The 20,848-nt window shown below is 47.8% G+C and overlaps 1 protein-coding gene across 1 annotated transcript in view; it reads left to right on the forward strand.

Annotated features, from left to right (window-relative positions):
* Nucleotides 1-20,848, forward strand: part of SORL1 (sortilin related receptor 1) — a 744,876-nt gene that overhangs the window by 697,535 nt on the left and 26,493 nt on the right. Inside the window, exons 43-44 of the mRNA XM_085645831.1 lie at nucleotides 1,237-1,401; nucleotides 9,375-9,549. Of these exons, the coding sequence (XP_085501957.1) occupies nucleotides 1,237-1,401; nucleotides 9,375-9,549 (340 nt within the window). The remainder of the gene's footprint in view (nucleotides 1-1,236; nucleotides 1,402-9,374; nucleotides 9,550-20,848) is intronic.

A 20,848-nucleotide genomic window follows, 5' to 3' on the forward strand; every position in this document is an offset into this window, starting at 1 on the left:
AACCGTCCTTTTAGCCTTAGTTGTTTTTCAGTGAATATATATATATATTATTTTTAAAAAGCGAGTACCCCCCAGGTGAGGTGCAGCTGCAAGATAGGCGAACTTCAGAGTTCAGGGTTCACAGCTCGATCCCTGGCAGCAGTTCAGCATCATGTGGCTCTTGGCAACAGCTCACTTAATCTCCCCGATGGCCCTAGTGCCTTGAAACCCTTAAGGGGGTGATATGTTTGTGCTTTACAAATAGGGATTCATTAATAATGATGGGGTCCCCGGGGCCAAACATGGCCCAGGGAGGGGGACAACGTGCCTCCTCCCCTAAAAAATGTGACGGGCCTGAGGGATGGGATCCATGGGGCAGAATTTTATATTTGTCAATGGATTTGTGTATTCTCCACGGATTTGCTGTAAATGTTTTTAAAAAATAAACATTTTATGCCCCAGTTGGGATCCCTGTGAGACCCCACCCCTAGGCATAAGGGGTCAGCGTATTCCTAGCCTAGTCTTTTTTTTTTTTTTTTTCCTTTGTGACTCGGCCGAGTCAGAGTCCCAAGATGGCTGTCAACACTTTCTGGTTGAAGTGCTGGCAGCCAATCAGATCTCATTTTGAGATTTGTTGGATCCGCTGAGGATTTGCATCCCTAGATATACATAAATATTTTTGCTTTAATAACTGCAAAACTTATGAACGGATTTACTTCAAATTACAAAACTTTTTCTTTCTGGACCAAGATCTAGCTTTCTGCCAAATTTGGTGTAATTCCGTCAAGTTGTAGTTGCGTGTAAAATCCCTATGGGAATTTGCATGGGGAAAACACAAATTTGGATCCCTCCTTTTTCTCGGCCCCCACTTGACGAATCACCCCACAAATTCCCTAACAGCAGCTGAATTGAGAGGCATACTAGGTTTGAAATTTTTGTGAGGATTCGTCAACGGCGCCAATGGTATTAGCAAAACAAAAAGACTCTTTTCCTATGGAAAGTAGGTCCTAACTATAGCTACCTACTGGCGACATCTGGACTGTTGCAAACCATCCGGATTGGAGAATAAGCCATAAACGTGCCTCTTGTAAAGCAAGGTATAATATTCCTTACCACAGGCCTTCAGTTTGCTTATATTGCCATGTTGTATGAGATCTTGCTACAGAATAAATTAATATTTAATTTGTCTCCTAATACATTATCTGTATTTATCAGTTTTTTACATGAATTTAACTTGTTTTTGTTTAAATGTTTAAGGTCCGGGTGGTTGCTCCATATGAAGGCCCGCCTTCCGAATATGTTGGATTGAAGATGATTCCTGATAATCGGTTACCACCTCGTCACTTGCATTCAGTGCAGGTTTCCAAAACTTCATCAGTCATCAAATGGGAGTCTCCCTATGACTTTCCAAATGAAGACTTGGTGAGCAGTGTTTAAGTTCCATGTATTTTATTGACAAAGAGGAATGTCTTCTTTGACCATCTCAACAATTTGCACTGGGTATTGAATTTCTTTTATTGGTGAAAATCTGTCCACAACGAAACGTAATTGTGAGTGGCAGTGTGGAATAATTAGTGTGATCTCAATGTGTTTTTAATGCTAGGTTCGAAAAAATGAGCTTTCCAATGTCCTTTTACTGTTTCTTAATATTTTTTTCAGTTCAGTTTGCATTCTTATTCCAACAACAGACGTAGGCTAACTCATTTTAATAATCAAAGCTTTTGCTCCCAGCCAGGAGAGAAGATCTCGGCGAATGGGTTACTCCGTCAAAACAGTGATGGATATCCCATCCGCCGAAATATAAATCCCATAGGATAGAATCGGATTTATATTTCGGCGGATGGAGTATGTCACCTTTGTGACGAACTCACGTGTCCTCCAAGATCTAAATGAGGCCCTATGCCCATTAATGTCCTAGCTCCCAGTGCACAGGCCCTCTCTTGAGCAGCGCAGCTGCTTAGTATTTAATAATTTAACATAAATCTATCAGTGTCAATATTAGAGTTGTAACCAGTGTTACTAAAAAACAAGCATTTGCAGTGCAATAGGTTTCGCATTTACGCAAGTTTAAGCTATTGGCATTTTAAATGAGAATGCGTTTTATTTATGTTTTAAAAACCAAAACATAAATAAAAGGCATTGTCACTTACAATGCCAATATCTCAAACTCCCGTAAATGCGAGACCTATTGCATTGGAGAAGTGTGGCTCAATGATTAGAGCGGCAGACCCTGATGCAGATGTCTAGCCCGGGACCAGGGTTCAATTCCCCGCCTCGGCGGGTCTTGGGCTCAAAAATTCCACGGACCTGATCATTCTCGCCTCGGTGCCTATTCCAATCATGGAGTCCCACTCTGCAACTCTGGGCAATAGCTTGTTTAATCTCCACAACGGCCCCCACAACGCTAAGGATGCCTGGCTTCCACCTTGGGGGTGCCCAGGAGTGGACACCTCACAGGGAAAGCCAGGATGGGTTCCACAGCGGTATTCGTACAAGCGCCTTGAGACCCTTGCGGGTGAGTAGTGCGCTATGCAAGTATCCATTTACATTTTACATTTACATTGCAAATGGTAGGCATCATGGACAACGGAAGGGTGGGCGGGCAGGCGGGGGGGAGGGAAGTCACAGACGGGAGAGGGGGCGGGGCAGTAAAGAAGGCAAAGACAACAGGGGGGAGGGTGGGGTTGTAAAGAAGATAGTGCTTAAAGACTAAATAACAGGTACTGTGTAACAACTGAAGTAAAAGGGCCAGTCGCCATGGGAGGTGACATATGAATAGGGGGCAGTACTAAGGAGGGACTAACAATCCTGTCAGAAGCCAGCATTTAGGACGGACAATGGCACAAGCCAGTGGCAAATATGGGCTGAGAGTGGGCGGGGTTTCAATTCCCTACTCCACTAAAACAAGTCTCGTAGAGCAGTGAATGCGCGCTGGCTCTAGGCTCCACCTAAAAACCTGCCAGAATCCTATAAACAAAGTGACATAATTTGTATTAATGTTGGAGGGATTGTTCTGCATGCCTCGTAATTATCACGCACATGAATTGAAGTGGGTTCCTTTATGTTGAAACTACTTTTAAGGGTTTAAGAAGGCTTCTTTTCCTAAAGTTTGCCTTACATAGGCTCGCTTTCCTAAAGTTAATCTTAGATCAAATTACATTTCTGTTGGGCCACAGCAGTTACTTAATTGTTTCCTGACCTCGTTTGGAAGTGATGGGAAACTTCGGGCCTCTGTCTTTTTAGGACATTAAATACTTTCCATAGTGTCTGTGAGTCGTAGTCCGATTCTTCATAGGAATCATAAAATTGGTAGATTTCAGGGCTTTGTTTTAATTCAGTTATAATTTTCACATTTATTACGCGCTGGCTGCTATGGTCTTTTGTCAGGTGCTTCATACAGGTCCATGACGGTGTTATTTTTCAGCTTTCTACCTGAATTGTATTTTTCCTGAGAATTTTACTGTTTGCCAGGTCCCCTTTTGAATATATTGAATTTAATATCTGATAGAGACTAGTAGCCGCAGATTCCTTAACGTAGAATTATCCCCAGGTGTGAGACTGGACCCTGAAAACTTTCTTTGCCCCAGCATCTCTGCTCGCCGGGGGGCGGTACCACGCGACTCCGCCCTGACGTCCGCAGGCGTGATGTCAGCGCGGTCACATAAGCACCACCCCGGCGCGCTGACTTCAGTTTCCTTCTTTTCCGCGTGCAACACGGATCCGGATAGTGTCCCTGCCTGTTTTCAGGCCTTCTTTTTCACCCTTTGCGTTGTCGGGACAGCGTGCGAATGCCTTCGGGGTTTAAGGCATGCTCGTCTTGCGCGCGTCAGATGTCGGTGACGGACCCTCATCCTATTAGCATGTGGTGTTTGGGCGAGCACCATGATTCCACGGACTGCGACGCTTGCCAGCATCTGAAGCCTCAGTCCCGGTGGGAACGCCGGATGAAGTTCCTTTCAGCCCGGTTGTCCAGATCGGTGACATCTCCTCATCTGTCCTCCGTGGAAGGGTCCAAGAATCGCCGCTTTCGCTTCCGACATCGCCTGTCGCCGAGGCCCCTGGGGCGTTGCTCGCCCGTCGGTAAGTCTTACAGCTTGTCCCCGAGGCCTGGTCCCCGCACTGCGGGTAGCGCGGGTTCTCTTAGGGACATGCGGCCTAATTCGTCACCACCCTACCCGCCGTTTCCCGGCGCCAGGGCGACCCGGGACCAAATGGAGGCCTATGCTGTGGCTCTACAGGCTTCCTTGGGCCCTTCTCCTCCTCTTCCTGGGACGTCCGCGGATCTCTTGCCACGTGTGGTGCCTTCTGTGGCGTCGCCGGCGGCTCCGGCAGGTTCGGCTTCAGGTGTGATGGTGTCAGGGTGCGGCCCTACAGGGTTCCCCTCTTCGGTCCACGGCGCCTCTGCCTCGCCGCAAACCACCGAGGGGGTCCCTGTGGTGTTGCAGGAGGTTGCCGGGACTCGGGGCTCGTCCCCGAGTTCCTCTCGGTCTTCTGGGCAGGTGGTGGCCTTGCCTGGAGCCGGGCTGATGCCGCTCAGGCGCCGACGGCTGTCGGCCCTGGCGGCGCCGCAGGTGCTGGCTTGGGCGCGTCCCCTGGTCCCTCTCATCTCTCCACGCAGGTGGCTGCTTCATCGGAGGTCGAATCGGCGCCTTTTCGGCGCCATGCTTTTGCCGACCTGGAGGCGACCCCGCCCCCTTCTCCTGGGGCGCAAGTGGTGAAAGAGGTGGTCTCAGTGTCCCCTCCGGTTCTTCACCAGGGCTCTGGTGGACCGGAGCTGCTTCTTCCCTTCAAAGCTCCATAATTCTCTTCTGGGGGGCGTCCTGCCATGGGGGATCCGGTGCCCCAGTCGCTCCTCTACCGCCACCGTCCTGCTCCGCACGATCCAGTCTGCCTTTCTTTCCACCCTTCTACCCAGGGCCCTCTTCTGCAGACTGCTTTCCCTTCCTTGGCTTTGGTGTTTCCTCCGTCACAGGAGGCCCAGTGGTTGGATTCCTGGGGGCATAACCTCTTCGCTTCCTCTAGTGCTGCTTTGCATGCGCTCAACACGCTTTGTGTGTTGGCCAGGGCTACTTCCAGCTTGTGGGATTCTGTGGAATCCCTTCTGTCTTCTGCCTCTCAGGAAGGTGTCTGCACTGATTTGCGGCGCCATGTGATGGATGGCCGGGAGTTGGCCGCATTTATTCTTTGTACATTTCTGTTGCTCTCGGCCGTACTATGGCTAGTTCAGTAGCTCTCCGTCGCCATGCTTGGCTGAGGGATAGCGTTTTCCCTGAGAACCTTAGGGACCATCTGGATGATCCGCCCTTTGATGGGGTGCTTTTGTTTAACACTCAAGCGGATGCCGCCATTCAGCGGCTCCTTGCGGGGCTCCTTCCTCCTCCCCCTCTGTAAACTTGGTCTGCTGCTTAATGGGAGGCGTTATTCAACCCCCCTTTAATTTTTGGGGGGGGGGGTCTAGTGGTTCGTTGGACCATCCTTAGGTTGACCCTTTTGTGCTGTTGGCTGCTGGTACAGCCCCTTTGGCTTTATGGTTCTTGGTTTGGGCCTTCTGTATAATTTTGTTTGGCTGCTTGGTAAGCCGTCTGTGGTTCTGTCTGCAGGTCAGTTATGTTCTTGTCCTCTCCTGCAGGATTTTTTCCCTAAGAGGTGTTCCCATGTTTAATTGGGACGTGTCATACCTTGCCTTATATTCTTGTCCTCTGCTGTGGGATTTTTCCCTAAGAGATGTTCCCATATTTTCTTGGGATGTATCATACCCTATGTGGGGTACTTGTAGCTATTGCATAGCCTTGTCCTGCGCTGGGAAGGTATGGTCACCCTTTTTTTCGGGTTCCCTGCCTTTCCTGGCATCTCTGTATACCGCTGATGCGGTCTCTTGTGTCTTGTCTGGGAGCAGCTTGCGCTGCTCCAGGTTCTGTCATTCTCGATGTTTCGCTGCATTGCTCGACCAGTCTGGCATACTGTCTCCGGTGTTGTGTTCTGGCGTTTCCGCCTTCCTGTCCGGCGTTTCGGACTGGTCCTCGGTCTGGTGTTCCAGGGGGCTGGGTTTCTCCTGGCTTTCCTGTGTTCTGGTTGACGGCTTGGGTCGGTCCTCCGTATCACCCCTTTTTCTCTTTTGGTTGGTCCCACTTCTCTTTGTGGGTTGGTGTGTCTCTATTGAACGATCCTCCTTTGGGGATTGTTCTAAATTTCCCTGGCCTCTGCCCTCGGCCTGCGCCTGGCTTGTTCTGGGTGCGCTGCTCCATGGTACTATCAGCTGCCGGCTGCGCACGCCTGCTTGTCTGGTCCATCGCCGTGGCCCTTCTTGTGTTCCCTTGTGCCCCTGCCTCTTGTTCAGCTGGGGCTTTGCGCACCTCTGCCTTTCTTCTTATGCCTGCGTTTCTTGGCTGTGGAGCCGTTCCTGCTTCCTTGCGGCTGATGCTTGTTCAGGCTGTCCTCTATCGCTGTGTGTTTTTCCTACGGCAGGCTCTGCCTCTGGTTCTACCTCTTCTCCCTGGAGTTGGGGTCGTTCTTTCCCTCCTGGGGGCCCCTCTGCGGCTGTCTGTCCCTACGAGGGTTTGTGGCCGTTGTGCCTTGAATGGACTTGGGGTCTACTAGTCTTCCCTTTTTTCTTGTTCTTGCTTACTTCTGCTTGTTGGGGGCTGGGCATTACTTCTTGTCACCGTGGCACATCCCCTGCTAGGGCCCTGTGTTTCTTCCTACTCGCAGGCCCTCCTCCCCCCCCCCTGGGTATGGCTAGGGTATCTATTCTACGTTAAGGAATCTGCGGCTAGTAGATTTTATCAGATGTACAAGTTACTTTCCTTCGGTAACGATGTATCTGGTAGAGACGATTCTAGCCCGCGCTTCCTCCCCATTCTGCGAGGACCTTCAGTTTGGTCTTCTGCACTCTCCTCCCTCCGGGTGTCTTGTCTTTTGTGGGTGTCTGCTTCATTCTGCTTGATTGTTCCACCCTTCCCTTATGGTTCCTGGCCGGTTCGTTCATGTGTGCTTCTGCATCCCTCCACCCTGGTTTTTTCTCCAGTGTAGGGGCCTACTTTTATTCTTCTCCCAATTGCTTTCTTGGGTTTTCTGATTCCTTTGCAGTCCTCTACGTTGTTTTTTGGTTTTTTTGCCTGGTCCTCGGCCTTTTTGCTCCTTTCAGGGGATACGGCCCTCCTTGATGGTGTTGTCTGGGGGTGAATTGCTGTTACTCCTCTGTTCCGGGCTTGTTGCTCTTTTCCCTGTTGTGGATTGTGCTTGCAGTTTCTTTCTCTCCTTCTTCTGCTATGGCGTTTTTTCACATGCTTTCCGCCTCTAAGGAGGGTGTCACCTTAGCTTGCAAGGGGGTTCCTCAGAGCAGTGCTCTGCTCTTTCCCTGCTATGGCCTTCACCGCCATGGTTTTTGTGCCTTAGTGCTTGGCGCTTTTCCAACTGGTGCTGTTCCTTTCTGTTTCACTGATTTTTCGCACACTGTTCCCATACTCTCCACAGTTTTGTTTGGGATGGCTCTGCGTTGTGGTGCGGAAAAGTTCTCTGAAGAAAACTGAAGTCAGCGTGCCGGGGTGGGGCTTATGTGACCTCGCTGACGTCACGCCCGCGGACGACGTCAGGGCGGAGTCGCATGGTGCCGCGCCCCGGTGCGCAGAGGTGCTGGAGCAAAGAAAGTTTTCTGGGTCCAGTCTCACGCCTGGGGATAATTCTACGTTAAGGAATCTGCGGCTAGAATTGTCTCTACCTCTAGATACATCGTTACCGAAGGTAAGTAGCTTGTACATTTAGGAAAAACGCCTTCTTACAAAATGTATTTGATGTGTAATATGCTAATGTGTCGCCAAGGCCACTCCAAAGGGTGATCTGGACGGTCTACTTAGGGGGTCACTGGCTTCTTTACACAGCTGTGCCTTCAGTGCCTCTTTGAGGGCTCGTAGGAGAATGGTTAGGAATTCCCCCAAAAAGTGACTGAACTTTCACAGTTTTCTTCCTGTTCTTCTTTCTCCTGTATTTAGGAATTCTGGTCAGACAGTAGTTTTTAGATCTGAGGTTGCACCTTGTGTCTATTTGTAAGTCCCTATGATTCCGATCTTTCAGCCTCTATTCCGGGTTTCGGTCAGGATGACCCTCCGGATAATGGGCCTGATGGCCTCCTGCATCCTGTTAGTGGATCATGCCAGATGGCAAATGCGGGCTCTGCAGTGGGACCTGAAGTTCCAGTGGGCACAACATCAGGGCAACCTGTCCGATCACGTCCAGATCTCGGAGGGCACTGCACGACAATTGCTGTGGTGGCTCACGAATCGCGATTGGGTCAATGGCAGATCCCTCTCCCTCCCCAACCGGAACACTCAGTTGTGATGGACGCGTCCCTTCTGGGATGGGGCGGCCACATGGGAGATTCGGAGATCAGAGGACACTGGTTTTCGGCGGAGTCCTGGCTCCATATCAACCTTCTGGAGCTTCGGGTGATCCGACTTGCACTGAAGGCATTCTTTCCCTGTGTCAAAGGGAGAGTACTGCAGGTGTTCACAGACAACACCACCGCCATGTGGTACTGCAACAAACAGGGCGAGGTGGGGTCTTGGACCCTATGTCAAGAGGCTCTGCACCTCTGGACATGGCTAGACCATCAGGGCATTTCCCTGGTGATTCAACACCTGGCAGGTTCTCTGAATGCCAGGGCGGACGCACTCCACCGCCGGTGCATGATGCATCATAAATGGCATCTGAACTCGGACGTGGCACAAGGTCTATTTCCCATTGTCAACGAAACGCTGCTGTCCATCTAGCCCTATTTCACTGTTAACCTATTTATACCTTCGTGCCAGTGCCAAATTTAGGACAAGTTCAAAATGCGGCTGTGCTGTGCCTTTTTCCTAGGGCCAGTGGGCTACATTCTCCAGCCTTTCAATCTCTGCATTGCACCTAGCCAGGCACAATATAATGTCTTTAAGACCACATGTCCTTTAGATGGACGTTTGACTTTGCAGCACTTTTGCATTGGTTTAAATGGTGGATTACTCTTGTTTGCAGTTCTTCGTGCCAGCCAAGAAACTATTCCTGCCAAGTCTTAATGCTTTCAAAATGTTTTTGGAAGCTGGTACTGCCTAATTGGATCTTGAATCTATCATGTTTTAGGCTCTCCCAATAGCAAACTAGTGCATCTTAATTTGCAGAAAGTCGTATATGCACTGCAGCTTCTGAACAAATTGATTTCCTCACTATCTAATGTTTTTTATTTCTTTTTCTGGGCCTCAGTGAGGCTTGTTGTCACTATACTATTTTCCACAAGCAGTTATTGTTTTTGACTCTCTAAGCCGGCAAATTTCAGATTTGTAAGTCCATGATGGATACGTTTTTTGACTGAAAAGAATGCTTATTAACATATATTAACTTATTAATATTTTAAATGATTTCAGATCTACATTCTTACAGTTAAAGATTTGATAAGAAAGACTGATAAAAATTTCAAGGTGATCACGCGGAATGGTACTGTGGAATACACCATTGGAAGGCTTGAACCTGGCGGAAAATATAGTGTAACTGTCCAACTAAAAAACATGAGCAAGGAATCCGTTATAAAGATCACCACTGGTAAGGGTAAAATTGGACACTCAAATTCTAAATTTGAGAACTTATTTTGTCTGTTTTTTGTTATGTGTTATTTACAGTAGATAAATCCAGCACTTTGATTCCTTTTGCCTTTACCAGAAGGAGTAAATATATAGAGCTAAAAGTGAGAAGGGGTGGAGAAGATATAGAGTAGGACAATGCTCATATATCAAAATATAAAGTGCAAAAAGGAACAGAGAAACTGGCTACAGTCTAGCTATTAATTTGAAGGAACAAAACACATTCAAAGTAAATGATTGCAAGACAACACAAAAATGATGGGTGAAATGCTTGAAGCAGTCTCAGCTGCTGCTAGGCACACATGGGTCACATTCCAGTCACTAGATGTTAGCTTGCCTGCTCCATATTTTTGACGTTGCCTCTCCTGATAATGGTATGTCCATGCATACTCAAATTTATTGTGAATTTACCAGTTTAAGTAAAGTAAGCTTTAACACTATTGAGTCTAACAATATTGGGTTATTCATTTTAAAGTAAAGACAATCGTTTACTTTAACACGTTTGCTTTAAAATGTCGATTTTCTTTTCTTTTGTTAATGGAATATAAAGTGGATTTAGTTTACAAAAACAAAGTTAAGCTTCTTGTGAGGAAAGAAAATATGTTTGAATTCGTTCTTGTAGAAAGTTAATGTAGGATAGGGACAGAGACAGATAGGTACAGAGACAGATAGAGACAGAGACAGGCACAGAGAGAGAGACAGATATAGACAGTTCGAGACAGATACAGAGAGACGGATAGAGACAGAGAGACGGATAGAGACCGAGAGACACACAGAGACGGATAGGGACAGAGAGACACACACACACAGACGGATGGAGACAGAGACGGATGGAGACAGAGAGAGATATAGAGGGATATATATATATATATATATATATATATATATATATATATATAGAGAGAGAGAGAGAGAGAGAGAGAGAGAGAGAGAGAGAGAGAGAGAGAGAGAGAGAGAGAGAGAGAGAGAGAGAGAGAGAGAGAGAGAGAGAGAGAGAGAGAGAGAGAGAGAGAGAGAGAGAGAGAGAGAGAGAGAGAGAGAGAGAGAGAGAGAGAGAGAGAGAGAGAGAGAGAGAGAGAGAGAGAGATGTGTGTATGCTGGGTCGGGTGGCTCAGTGGACGACTGTGTCTACTGCAGGGGCCTGTGTTCAACCTCATGGTCACAGTTTTTTTTTTTTTGCTCTAGCACCCCCCCCCCCCCCTGCCCCCCACCCTAACACCGGCCCCCCTGTGGTTTGGGGCCCCTCTGCCACAAACCACACTGTGAATTTGACCCGAGAGAAAGTTTGTGAGTACCCATGCACTAGACCTTGTATTTACAAGGTTGCCTGCTTTTGTTTTTTATTTCTATCCCCATCATTTTTGCCGTACTCAGATGTTGCAGTCACCTAAATTGGCACCACCCAGACGTGCGGCGTCAGTTTTTTCTTTCCGCACTAGTTAGCGCTGATCCAGAGAAGAGATACCCCTCTGATTATATTCTTGTGAGTCGAGAGATGAACTGTAGACGGGTAGGTTTCAAGCTGTGTTGTGCCTGTCACCACACCATATCGGTAACCGTCCCTTATCTGGTCTGTTTGTGGTGTCTTGAGCTTGACCACAACTCAGCATCGTGCTCGTACTGTCAAGTCATGGCTCCGAAGGCCTTGCGAAAGCGACCGATGAAGCTCCTTGCTGCCCGGCTGTCAAAATCCAGTGCAACTCCTCAAAGGTCCTCGTCCTCTTTGAAGAAAAGATCGCAGGACTGCTCCTGGTGCCCCAAGTCCACTTCACACTCAAGGTCCTGTGGACACTCAGCAGTGCCATAAGAAGAAGTCCAAATTGGCTGTTGTCCGTTGATGAGCCAGCTAAAAGAATCAACACTCTAGGCACAGTTCTGCTGAATCTTTGCCGGGTTTGACTCTGTGCCTCCCCCCATTTCCAGGAGCTAGACTAACCCCCGCTCAAGTGAAAGAATTCTACGAGGCCATGTGCCACATATTTGAGTGGGCCGACCCCTCTGGTGTGCCTTTGGTACCAGTAGGGTTGTGAGAGGCCCCCACCAGGCTCCACACCCACGGCTCCTGCCTCAGCGCCGCTGGGGGTCTTATCAATCAGATTTCGGGTCAGTGCCGGTCGTGCCAACGCGACCTTCCCCGGCGCCGGCCCCATAGTTGATGCCTCCAGCACCAGCTCCATTCTGATACCCGACAACTCGGATAGACGTCAGAGAACGTCCGCTCGGGTGCCACCGGAGCTCAGAGGTTCTACGATGTTGCTTTTCATTTTGAAGAGGTTTCAGGCATGGGAGAAGCATGAGAGGGGGGTGACCATTTGGAACACAAGTCGGATGCTCCTTGTCAGAAATTGGACTGGTGTGAGGAGCTTATAGAGGCCAGTGGACTGGACACATCTCCATATACTTCTATGCTCTCTCCGCCTAGTGTGGCAAAGGCGGAAGGCGCATCTTACGCCATGGTGGTGAGGAGGGCAGCAGAGATCCTAGACCTCGTTGTTCTCGGTGCAGGTTAAGACTAACCTCTTGACCAAAGTGCTCCAACCTGGGGCTTCCTCATCCAAACCCCTTTTGCCCTTTAATGAAGCACTGACAGATGTCCTTCTAAGCACATGGTCCAACCATATCACAGGGGCTCCTTTGAACAGGACAATAGCACACCGCTTTCGCCCTGAGCTGGGTGATCGAAGTTTCCTCGGCCAACACCTCACCCCTGAGAGCTTGATGGTGCAGACTTCAACATCCCATTGCACTTTCCCTTCTGCTCCTCCAGATAGGGAATCCAAGAGACTAGACACACTGGGAAGAAGATGTTTTCTTCCACCTACCTTGCATTGAGGTCGTTCAACACTGCATGCCTATTGGGCCATTTCTCACACAGCTTATGGGAAAGGGTTGCACAATTGCTGCCACAAATCCTGGAGGAGGCCTACGCCATGCTCTCACATGCAGTGGAAGATGAGAGAGTTGTAGCAAAGTTCACCATTAGGTGTGGCTTAGATACAACTGACTTGCTGGGTAGAGCTGTTTTGTCAACGGTGGCCTACGACACCATGCCTGGCTGAGAACAACTGGCTTCTTGTGTGATGACCAGGCTAACCTCATGGACTTGCCCTTTGACAGGACTCGTCTCTTTGGGTAGAAAGCAGACTCGGCTTTGGTGTGCTTCAAGGAATCTCGTGCCACGGCCAGATCCACTGGCCTCTTGGTTACACCTTGTTGCCAGCCTACCATTCAGCCCTTTTGTGGCAACAAAAGGGGTTATCAACCGCGTCAGCCATATCCCAGCCAGCGTCCTGCACATACTCCCCAAGTTGTGTGAGGACGTGGACGCGGTACATTCCACCCTCGTGGGAATGGTAGCCAGAAGTCATCTGCCACCCAGCTCCCTGCAGCTGCAGGCTCCAAGCATTCTTAGTTTGTTTCTACAAGACCATGCCACTCCAGTTGGAGGGAGAATTCAACATCATCTCCTGCGCTGGAGGTCTATTGCATCGGACAAATGGGTCTTGTAGATCATTCAGTGTGGCTATGCTCTTCTCTTTCTTTCTTTTCCTCCTTCTTTACTGCCAACTCAAGAACGGCTGGCGGAAGATCCTCTGTTATTACTCCAAGAGGAAGTTGCAGCTTTCCTGGCCAAGGGAGCTATAGAAAAGGTTCAGATTCAGAAGTAGGCAGTGTTTGTTACTCCCGCTACCTTCTGATACCGAAAAAGAGCAAAGGTCTACGGGCTATTCTGGATCCCCAAACCACCAATATCTTCCTCAAAAGGGAGAAATTCAAGATGCTTATGTTTGCGCAGGTCTTTTCTGCCCTAGACCAGGCAGAGTGGTTGGTAGTATTGAACTTACAGGATGCATATTTTCACATCCCCATCCTGCCGGCCCACAGGTGTTACTGTGGTTCAAGGTAGGCCATGAGCACTTTCAGTTCACTGTTGCCTTTTGGCCTTACCAGCGCCCCTCGGGTGTTCACCAAGGTGATGGCGATGGTCATAGCTCATCTGCACAGGTTAGGGGTGTCAATCTTCCCCTATCTCGACGACTGGTTGTTGAAGGCGTCCTCGTCCCAGGTTGTCTTCTCCCACCGCCAGACAACGGTGGACCTCCTGCCTTCGCTGGGGTTCTCTATAAACATGCCAAAGCCGCACCTGACTTCTTCTCAGACACTCCCTTTCAATTGAGCTGTTCTGGACACATTGCTGTTTAAGATGTAGCCTCCCGAGCAGTGAGTCCAGGATATTCAGGTTATGATACTGATGTTTCAGCCTTTATCCTGGATTTCAGTGAGAATGACTCTGAGGCTGCTGGGAATCATGGCTTCCTGCATCCTGTTGGTAAATCAGACCCGATGGCATATGCAGGCTCTGCAGTGGGACCTGAAGTTCCAGTGTGCACTGCTACAGGGGAATCTCTCTGATGTGGTCCAGGACTCAGAGGGAACTGCAAAAGACCTGCAGTGGTGGTTGACGAACTGCGATTGAGTTAGAGGCAGACCCCTCTCCCTTCCGCAACCAGATCTCACAGTAGTGACAGATGCATCATTCCTGGGATGGGGCGGCCATCTGGGAGAGGTGGAGATCAGGGGACACAGGTCTCCGGTGGAGTCAGTGCTCCACATTAACTTGTTGGAGCTCTGGGGTGATCTGGCTAGCATTGAAAGCATTTATTCCCTCTTTCAAGGGGAAGTTGCTGCAGGTGTTCATGGACAACACATCCGCCATGTGTTACTGCAACAGGAAGGCCAGGGTGGGGTCCTGGAATCTTTGTGAAAAGGCCTTACGCTCTGCACATGGCTGAAACAGCAGGGCATGACCCTGGTGGTTTAACACCTGGCGGGTTCTCTGAACACCAGGGCGGACAAACTCAACCGTTGATGCCTAGCGAATCCTGAATGGCGTCTTACAGTCTGAGGTGGCGCAATGTCTCTTTTAGCAGTGGGAAGAGCCTTGGTTAGATCTATTTGCCTCTGAAGAGAACGCACAGTGTGAGCAGTTTTGCGCGCAGGAGTTTCCAATGCGGCTATCGCTCGGCAACGCTTTTCTCCGCAAGTGGAGCTCAGGCCTCCTGAATGCCTTCCCACCTATACCACTGCTGCCCAGAGTTCTAAAGAAGATGATGAACAACAGGGCCCAAGTTATTCTTGTGGCTCCAGACTGGGCACTGAGAGTCTGGTATCCAGAGCTGCTTCGAATGAGCCTCAATCCTTTTTCAGTTTGCCTCTTCGGGAGGATCTTCTGTCGCAGCAGCAGGGGAGGGTTCTGCACCTGAACCAGTCAACTCCTTGCGTGGAGATTTAGTGGTGACAGTTGATAGCTTTTGACTTTCCTCCTGAAGTATGTAATGTAATCTTGGCGGCCCTTCACTAAGGCTGTATACGCCTGCGTTGGCAAAAGTTTGAAAATTGTACAGAAAAGTTTGACTCTTTTTCTGCTTTTTTGTCTGATATTTTTCCTTCTATTCTTACCCTTGCCCAGCAGTGCTCTGCTTTGGGTACTCTTAAGGGTTACCTTTCTGCCTCGTCTGCTTTCTTGCGGCTGCCAGACCAACCCTCCTTGTTCAAATCCCCTATTCTAAATAGGCTCTTAAAAGGGCTTGCACATATGTTTCCACCTATGCTCTTTATCATGCCACAGTGGGATCTCAATATGGTTCACGCATATCTCATATCTGCTCCCTTTGAGCCTTTACACAATTGTCCCCTCCGTCTCCTTACCATCAAGACAGCCTTTCTGGTAGTGACAACATCTGCCCGAAGGGTGAGTGAATTGCAGGCTTTGTCATCGAAGCCTCCTTACCTTATGACATTGTTGGATAAGGTGGTGCTTCGCATCCGTGCCTCATTTCTTCCAAAACTGGTGACTACATTCCACCTGGGTCAATCTGTCACGCTGCCCACCTTTTTGCTCCCCTGCATCCCTCTAAGGAAGAGGAGCTTCTCCATCATCTGGACCCAAAAAGAGCGGTGTCCTTCGTCCTTGACCGCACAAAAGAGTTCCAATGCTTTGTGGGTTATGTGGGAGCTAAAACAGGTCAGGCAGTGCAGAAGCAAACTATTTCACGCTGGGTCATTATCTGCATTTAAATCTGCTACACCCCCGGCTAGGAAGCAGCCTCCTGAAGGCTTACAAGCCAATTCTTCCAGGGGGAAGTATGTGACCGCAGTGTTGGCTCATGGAGTGCCAGTCCTGGACATCTGCCAGGCAGCAACATGGGCTTCATTGCACACATTTTCGAAACTAATGCCTGGACAGGCCGGTCTGTAGGGACGTGCATTTCGCCTGTTCGGTCCAGCAGGACTTTTTAGTCTAGAAAATCTGTCCGCAGCCCACCACCAGGATATATGGCTTGGGTATCTTTTCAAAGGTAAGGAATCTGCAGCTTGAAGTCTCTATCAGATGAACAAGTTACTTAGCTTCAGTAATGCATTATCTGGTCGAGACAATAGCTAGCTGCAGATTACTTACAGACCCAAAAGTGCCTCCCCACTCTGTGGACTCATTTATAGGGCTAGGGTTGCTCCCTTTGCAGGGCCCTAGTTATGGCACACAATAGTCAGTTCACTTCATTGCTCTGTGCTTCTAGCATGGAAAACGTAAAAAAAAAAACCTGAAACCACGCACCTGGGTGGTGCCTATATAGGTGACCGCAGTGTCATAACTAACTTCAATGATGCCGCTGACGCCCCGCAGAGTCGGACAGATCCACCTGATGGCGCGTAGGTTTACTGCTCACGCAAAACGTTCCTAGATCCAGTCTGACACCTGGGAAGTTCAAAGGAACGGAATCTGCAGCTAGAAATTTTCTCTACCAGATAATGCATTACCGAAGGTACGTAACATGTTCTTCAGTTAGGGTGAAAATGCTGTCTCAATTACTGGCTATTACACTTCAGTTTTAACTGAATACTGGCAACAAATGCACAGCATTCTGAGAAGGCAATTCACTAAAATTGGCAGTGAGTGCTGATTTGAAGAGTTGTACACCATTGTGGTAACAATAGTATTTTTCTGCAGCACCCACTGACAACTGAATTGTGACCTAGCAAAAGTGGACAGAAAGCCATCAATACTAGAAAATTAGTTTGCAAAAACAGCAAAATTGTAAAAAGCATAGAAAGCCATCAAAGTTTGAAATTGAGTTTGCAAAAACAAAGTGTAAAAGGCAGACGACTTCGCTCAAGGGCAGTCTTTAAGCTTCACAGAGTAAGTTTATGTCAATAAGTAAAAAAAAAAAAGTCTCTTTGAGAACAATCATGAGTGAAGGAGCAGGGGTTGATGCAGGAAGATTGTTATTTAAAAAATCTCACAGCATTTAGTGCTAATAGTGGTGCCCTGTTACGTACATCCAAAATACCTTGGCAATTTAAAAACAGATGACAATCCTATCTAGTTTTAGTACTGCACTAGTGCACGTGAAAATATAAGTTGTCAACTAGCAGTCTTTCCCTCAGTTTGAGAAGGGAAATGTTCAGTGAACAGTAAACTGGAACATGCATTAAAAAGAAATGCATAATTCAGACAAAGAGAAAAACCTAAACTCAAATGTTTCTCAAGAATATTTGCTTAATGGGTGATTTGGGGGTGAGAGGGGTGACAACATTAGAAAAATACTTTAGACATTTGTCCATTAAAGTGCATATCAACATAGTTTTCAAACTTTTTTCATTAAAAAGTTATTACAGTTTGATCATGATAAAAACACATGGTGTAAAACGCTTAAATACAAGAGCTGCAGATGACATTCTGCATATACGATCTTAAATACAAACATCACTAAAAAGACAATCTGAGCTGCTCCTAACATACCAGATAAAGTGCAAGTAATCTATAGCTTAAGAGTGCCTCGTGCGCAATCTGAGGTGTAGCTCTGAATTTGTTATTCCAGAGTGGTGGTGAAGTAAACTTATTGCCAACAGAGGTTCTGTTTAGAACCCCATAGTGCAACCCAAAAAGACACAAACTACAAACATGCATGTGAAACAAACATTGATAGCCACTGTTTCTAAAGCCTCGTTTATAAACAGATTTTTAATGAAACAATAAAATGTGGCTGCAATTCTCACGATTCTAGTTTAACTGCCGTTAGTTTAAAAAAATTTAGTGAAATTATTATTTAAGGCGGAGTCCATTGCCTTGCAACAAGCAAGTACAGCTTGCCTACATGTGCATAGACCACATTGGTTGAAGAGAGTTATGAGTACTCTCCTTCTTTCAAGCAGCAGACCAGACCAGGGCACAGGCACTTTAAGTGGATGATGTCCTCCTTCCCGGTCATATACAATCTGCATCTAACATTGTTCATGGTCCCATGCCAAGGCACTGTGAGGATAAGACCTGGGAGAGAACCAAAGCGGTTTCTGATAAAAGCTCCATCTGATAGACATCTAGCTGCATTTTCCTTAGCTTTTGAATTCTCCCCAGGTGCTAGTCGGGGTCCAGGATTTTTCAGCTGTACCTCTGTGTGCCGGGGGACAGCGTCGTATGGCTCTGAGATGACGTCGACTCCTGTCATGAAGTCAGTGGAACCATATAGGTCCCCCTCTGGCGCACGGACGTCAGCTTCTTCTTTTCCGCGCTGTAACACAATCTGGAGAAGCGGTTCCTCTGGTCAATTTTGTGACCTGCTTCAACACTGTCTCAGTGGAACTGTGTGCCTTTGTCTAATGTCTACAGGTTTCAAACCTTGTGGGTTTTGTAGCCGACATATGTCGGTGACAGACCCACATACAGTTTGTATGTGGTGTTTACGGGAGCATCACAACGCTGCGGTTTGTTGCTCCTGCCAGAAACTAAAACCAAAGTCGTTAAAGGAGCGGCGTTTGAAGTTGATGGCAGCGTGTGCGTCATGATCCTCGGAGACTTCCCCGTCTTGGTCTTCATTGTCTCGGGAAGAGTATTTGCGGGGTCGATCTAGGAACCAAAGCCGTTCTGGAGGACGTTGTTCTACGGAGAAGTCAAAAGGCAAGCGTGTGAAGTTGCAGCATTCTCAGACTTCAATGCTTGGAGACTCCGTCTCCCATGGCTCATCCCGTTCGATGGTTGAAGAGGCAGTACCCGACTCCGCATCGTATCTTCCCATGTTTCCGGGGCACAGCGGAGGGTTTGCCCTCAGTGATGGTTGAGCCGTTGGACTCGAGGGGTTGGCGCTGGTCGACGTCAGCTGGCGGAGGTCCACTGTCCTTCAGGATCGCGACCTACGGCGCCTGATTTGAATCCGCTGTCTCCGACACGGATAGCGGCTTCGGTCGAAGTTGCTTCTCCTCCTCCATGTAGGCATCGTACGTCATCGGATGCGGAGTCGACTATTCAGACTGAGGGCAATATGCAGGTTTTGATTCCTTCTCAGGAAGAGGTTGTGGAAAGACAGCCTGTGTTGATTAAGGCAGGGCCCTTTCAGCCCATTTCCAACATTAATGTGCCTCAGACGGTGGAGAGCTGGTTGTCAGTTCTGGAAGAGGCTAGTGGCCTGGATATTTCAACAGCTTCAGGGTAGCTTTCTCCCCCCGGCCTTGCTACGGAAGCAAGTTCCTCCTTTGCAGACATGCTAAGGAAACTGGTCACTTCCTAAGGTGCAAAGGTCCACAGACCCTTTGATTGTCCTTTTTCAGTGACAGACAGGGGAAGAATCTGTTCTTCCATTTCGGGAGGCCCTTTTATATATTTTTTTAGGTACTTGGGCCAAGGCTGAGTCGGGCACATCAGTGGAGCGGGATATTGCACGTAGACACATGCCTGCGCCTGGGGACCCAATTTGTCTTTATAGACATCCTTCCACACACAGCTTGTTGACTCAAGTTGTGACTTTTCCACAGGATGTAGATTCAATACCCAAGACTCCAGTCAGTGGTAAGGAGACTAGGAGTTGTGATGTAGGTGGTAAGCATGTCTTTGCTTCTGCAAGCTCAGCATTGAGATCCACAAATACGGCTTGTGTGCTGGAGCGATATTCCCATGCTTTATGGGATTCAATACATAATATGTTAACATCTCTTTCGGATAACCTCAGCTCTGAGATTGGTGATTTGATTAGGGATGATCTGCAGTGGCATTAAGGCATCAGGATTGGTTGGCAACAACGGGTTTCTCCAAGGCTGTCCAGTCGACTTTGGTCGACATGCCATTAGCTGGTGCCCATCATTTTGGGAGTCAAGCTGATGTAGCGTTAAGACGTTGTTTGCTACTGGTGTAACTTGTCATTATACTTGAGATGCAGGGTATTTCTTTATAAGCGAATTTGCTTTGTTTAGGCATTTTACATGACTGTTGTTGGTTTGACCACTAGGTATCCTGCAAGAGCAGATGTTTATTTCTAAGTACCTTTTTTCCCTTTTTGAGTTTGGTATTGATTTAGATGACCGAGGGAGGTTTCCCTTTGTCCCTTGGCTGTTGAGGATGAGCTTTGTGCTCAAGAGGTTATTGTAAAGAGATGTCTTCTTGTATGGAAGATTTTCTGATGCAAGCTTCTTTGAAGCAGTTCAGTATGTTAAAATGTGCATGGTTTCGACCGTCCGTTGTCTCTCACAGGGACATGTTGGTATGCCAGTGGTAAGTCTGGTATATAGGGACACTCTGGTCTTTACTCGTTGGAGTAATCAGTGTAGTATGTCCTCACTACTCTTCTGGTGTGCATATTTATTAATGGCGCTGATGGATTTAGGGCCTACGTTTTGTATTCTTTTGAATACATGTTCTTGTGGTTCATCCACAAAAATCAGAAGGAGGGAAGGAAGAGCAGAATAATTTAACAAGCTCCTAAACCCAAGCTCCTCCCTGGGACAGTATCATTAATCACAAGAAAGGGTTAGTTCCTCTTTAGTCAGATAAGTGGACCTTCTTGGCTAGTAGTCCTGTCATTGGGAGATCTGAATTTCAGATCATAATGCCCTCACACACCCGTTAGGGTGTCATGCTTCTTCATAGATAAACAAAGAGTGGTTCTGTTGGGTTAAAGTCAGTTACTTATCAGTGCACCGGGTGTCACAAGTGTGTCCTGATTTCAGTTAATGATGTCAGTATCTCAACCACTTGAACAAAGGAAAAAACTTTGTAACCAATAAACACGTAGCTCAAAATTCTGTCTACTGTGTTATTTTATCCGAATTAAATCATTTAAATACATTTACATACGTAGTAGATCAAGGCTGTCAGTATAAGGTGAAATATTTACACATAAATGGTGATCATATGACATATGTGTTTAGTGCTCAACAAGTGTGAAATATATACAAAGTGGTAAAAGTTTATGTACAAGTGGGGGGTAGGCTAG

Source organism: Triturus cristatus, chromosome 3_1 (genome assembly GCF_964204655.1).
Source record: "Triturus cristatus chromosome 3_1, aTriCri1.1, whole genome shotgun sequence".
Lineage (NCBI taxonomy): Eukaryota > Metazoa > Chordata > Amphibia > Caudata > Salamandridae > Triturus > Triturus cristatus.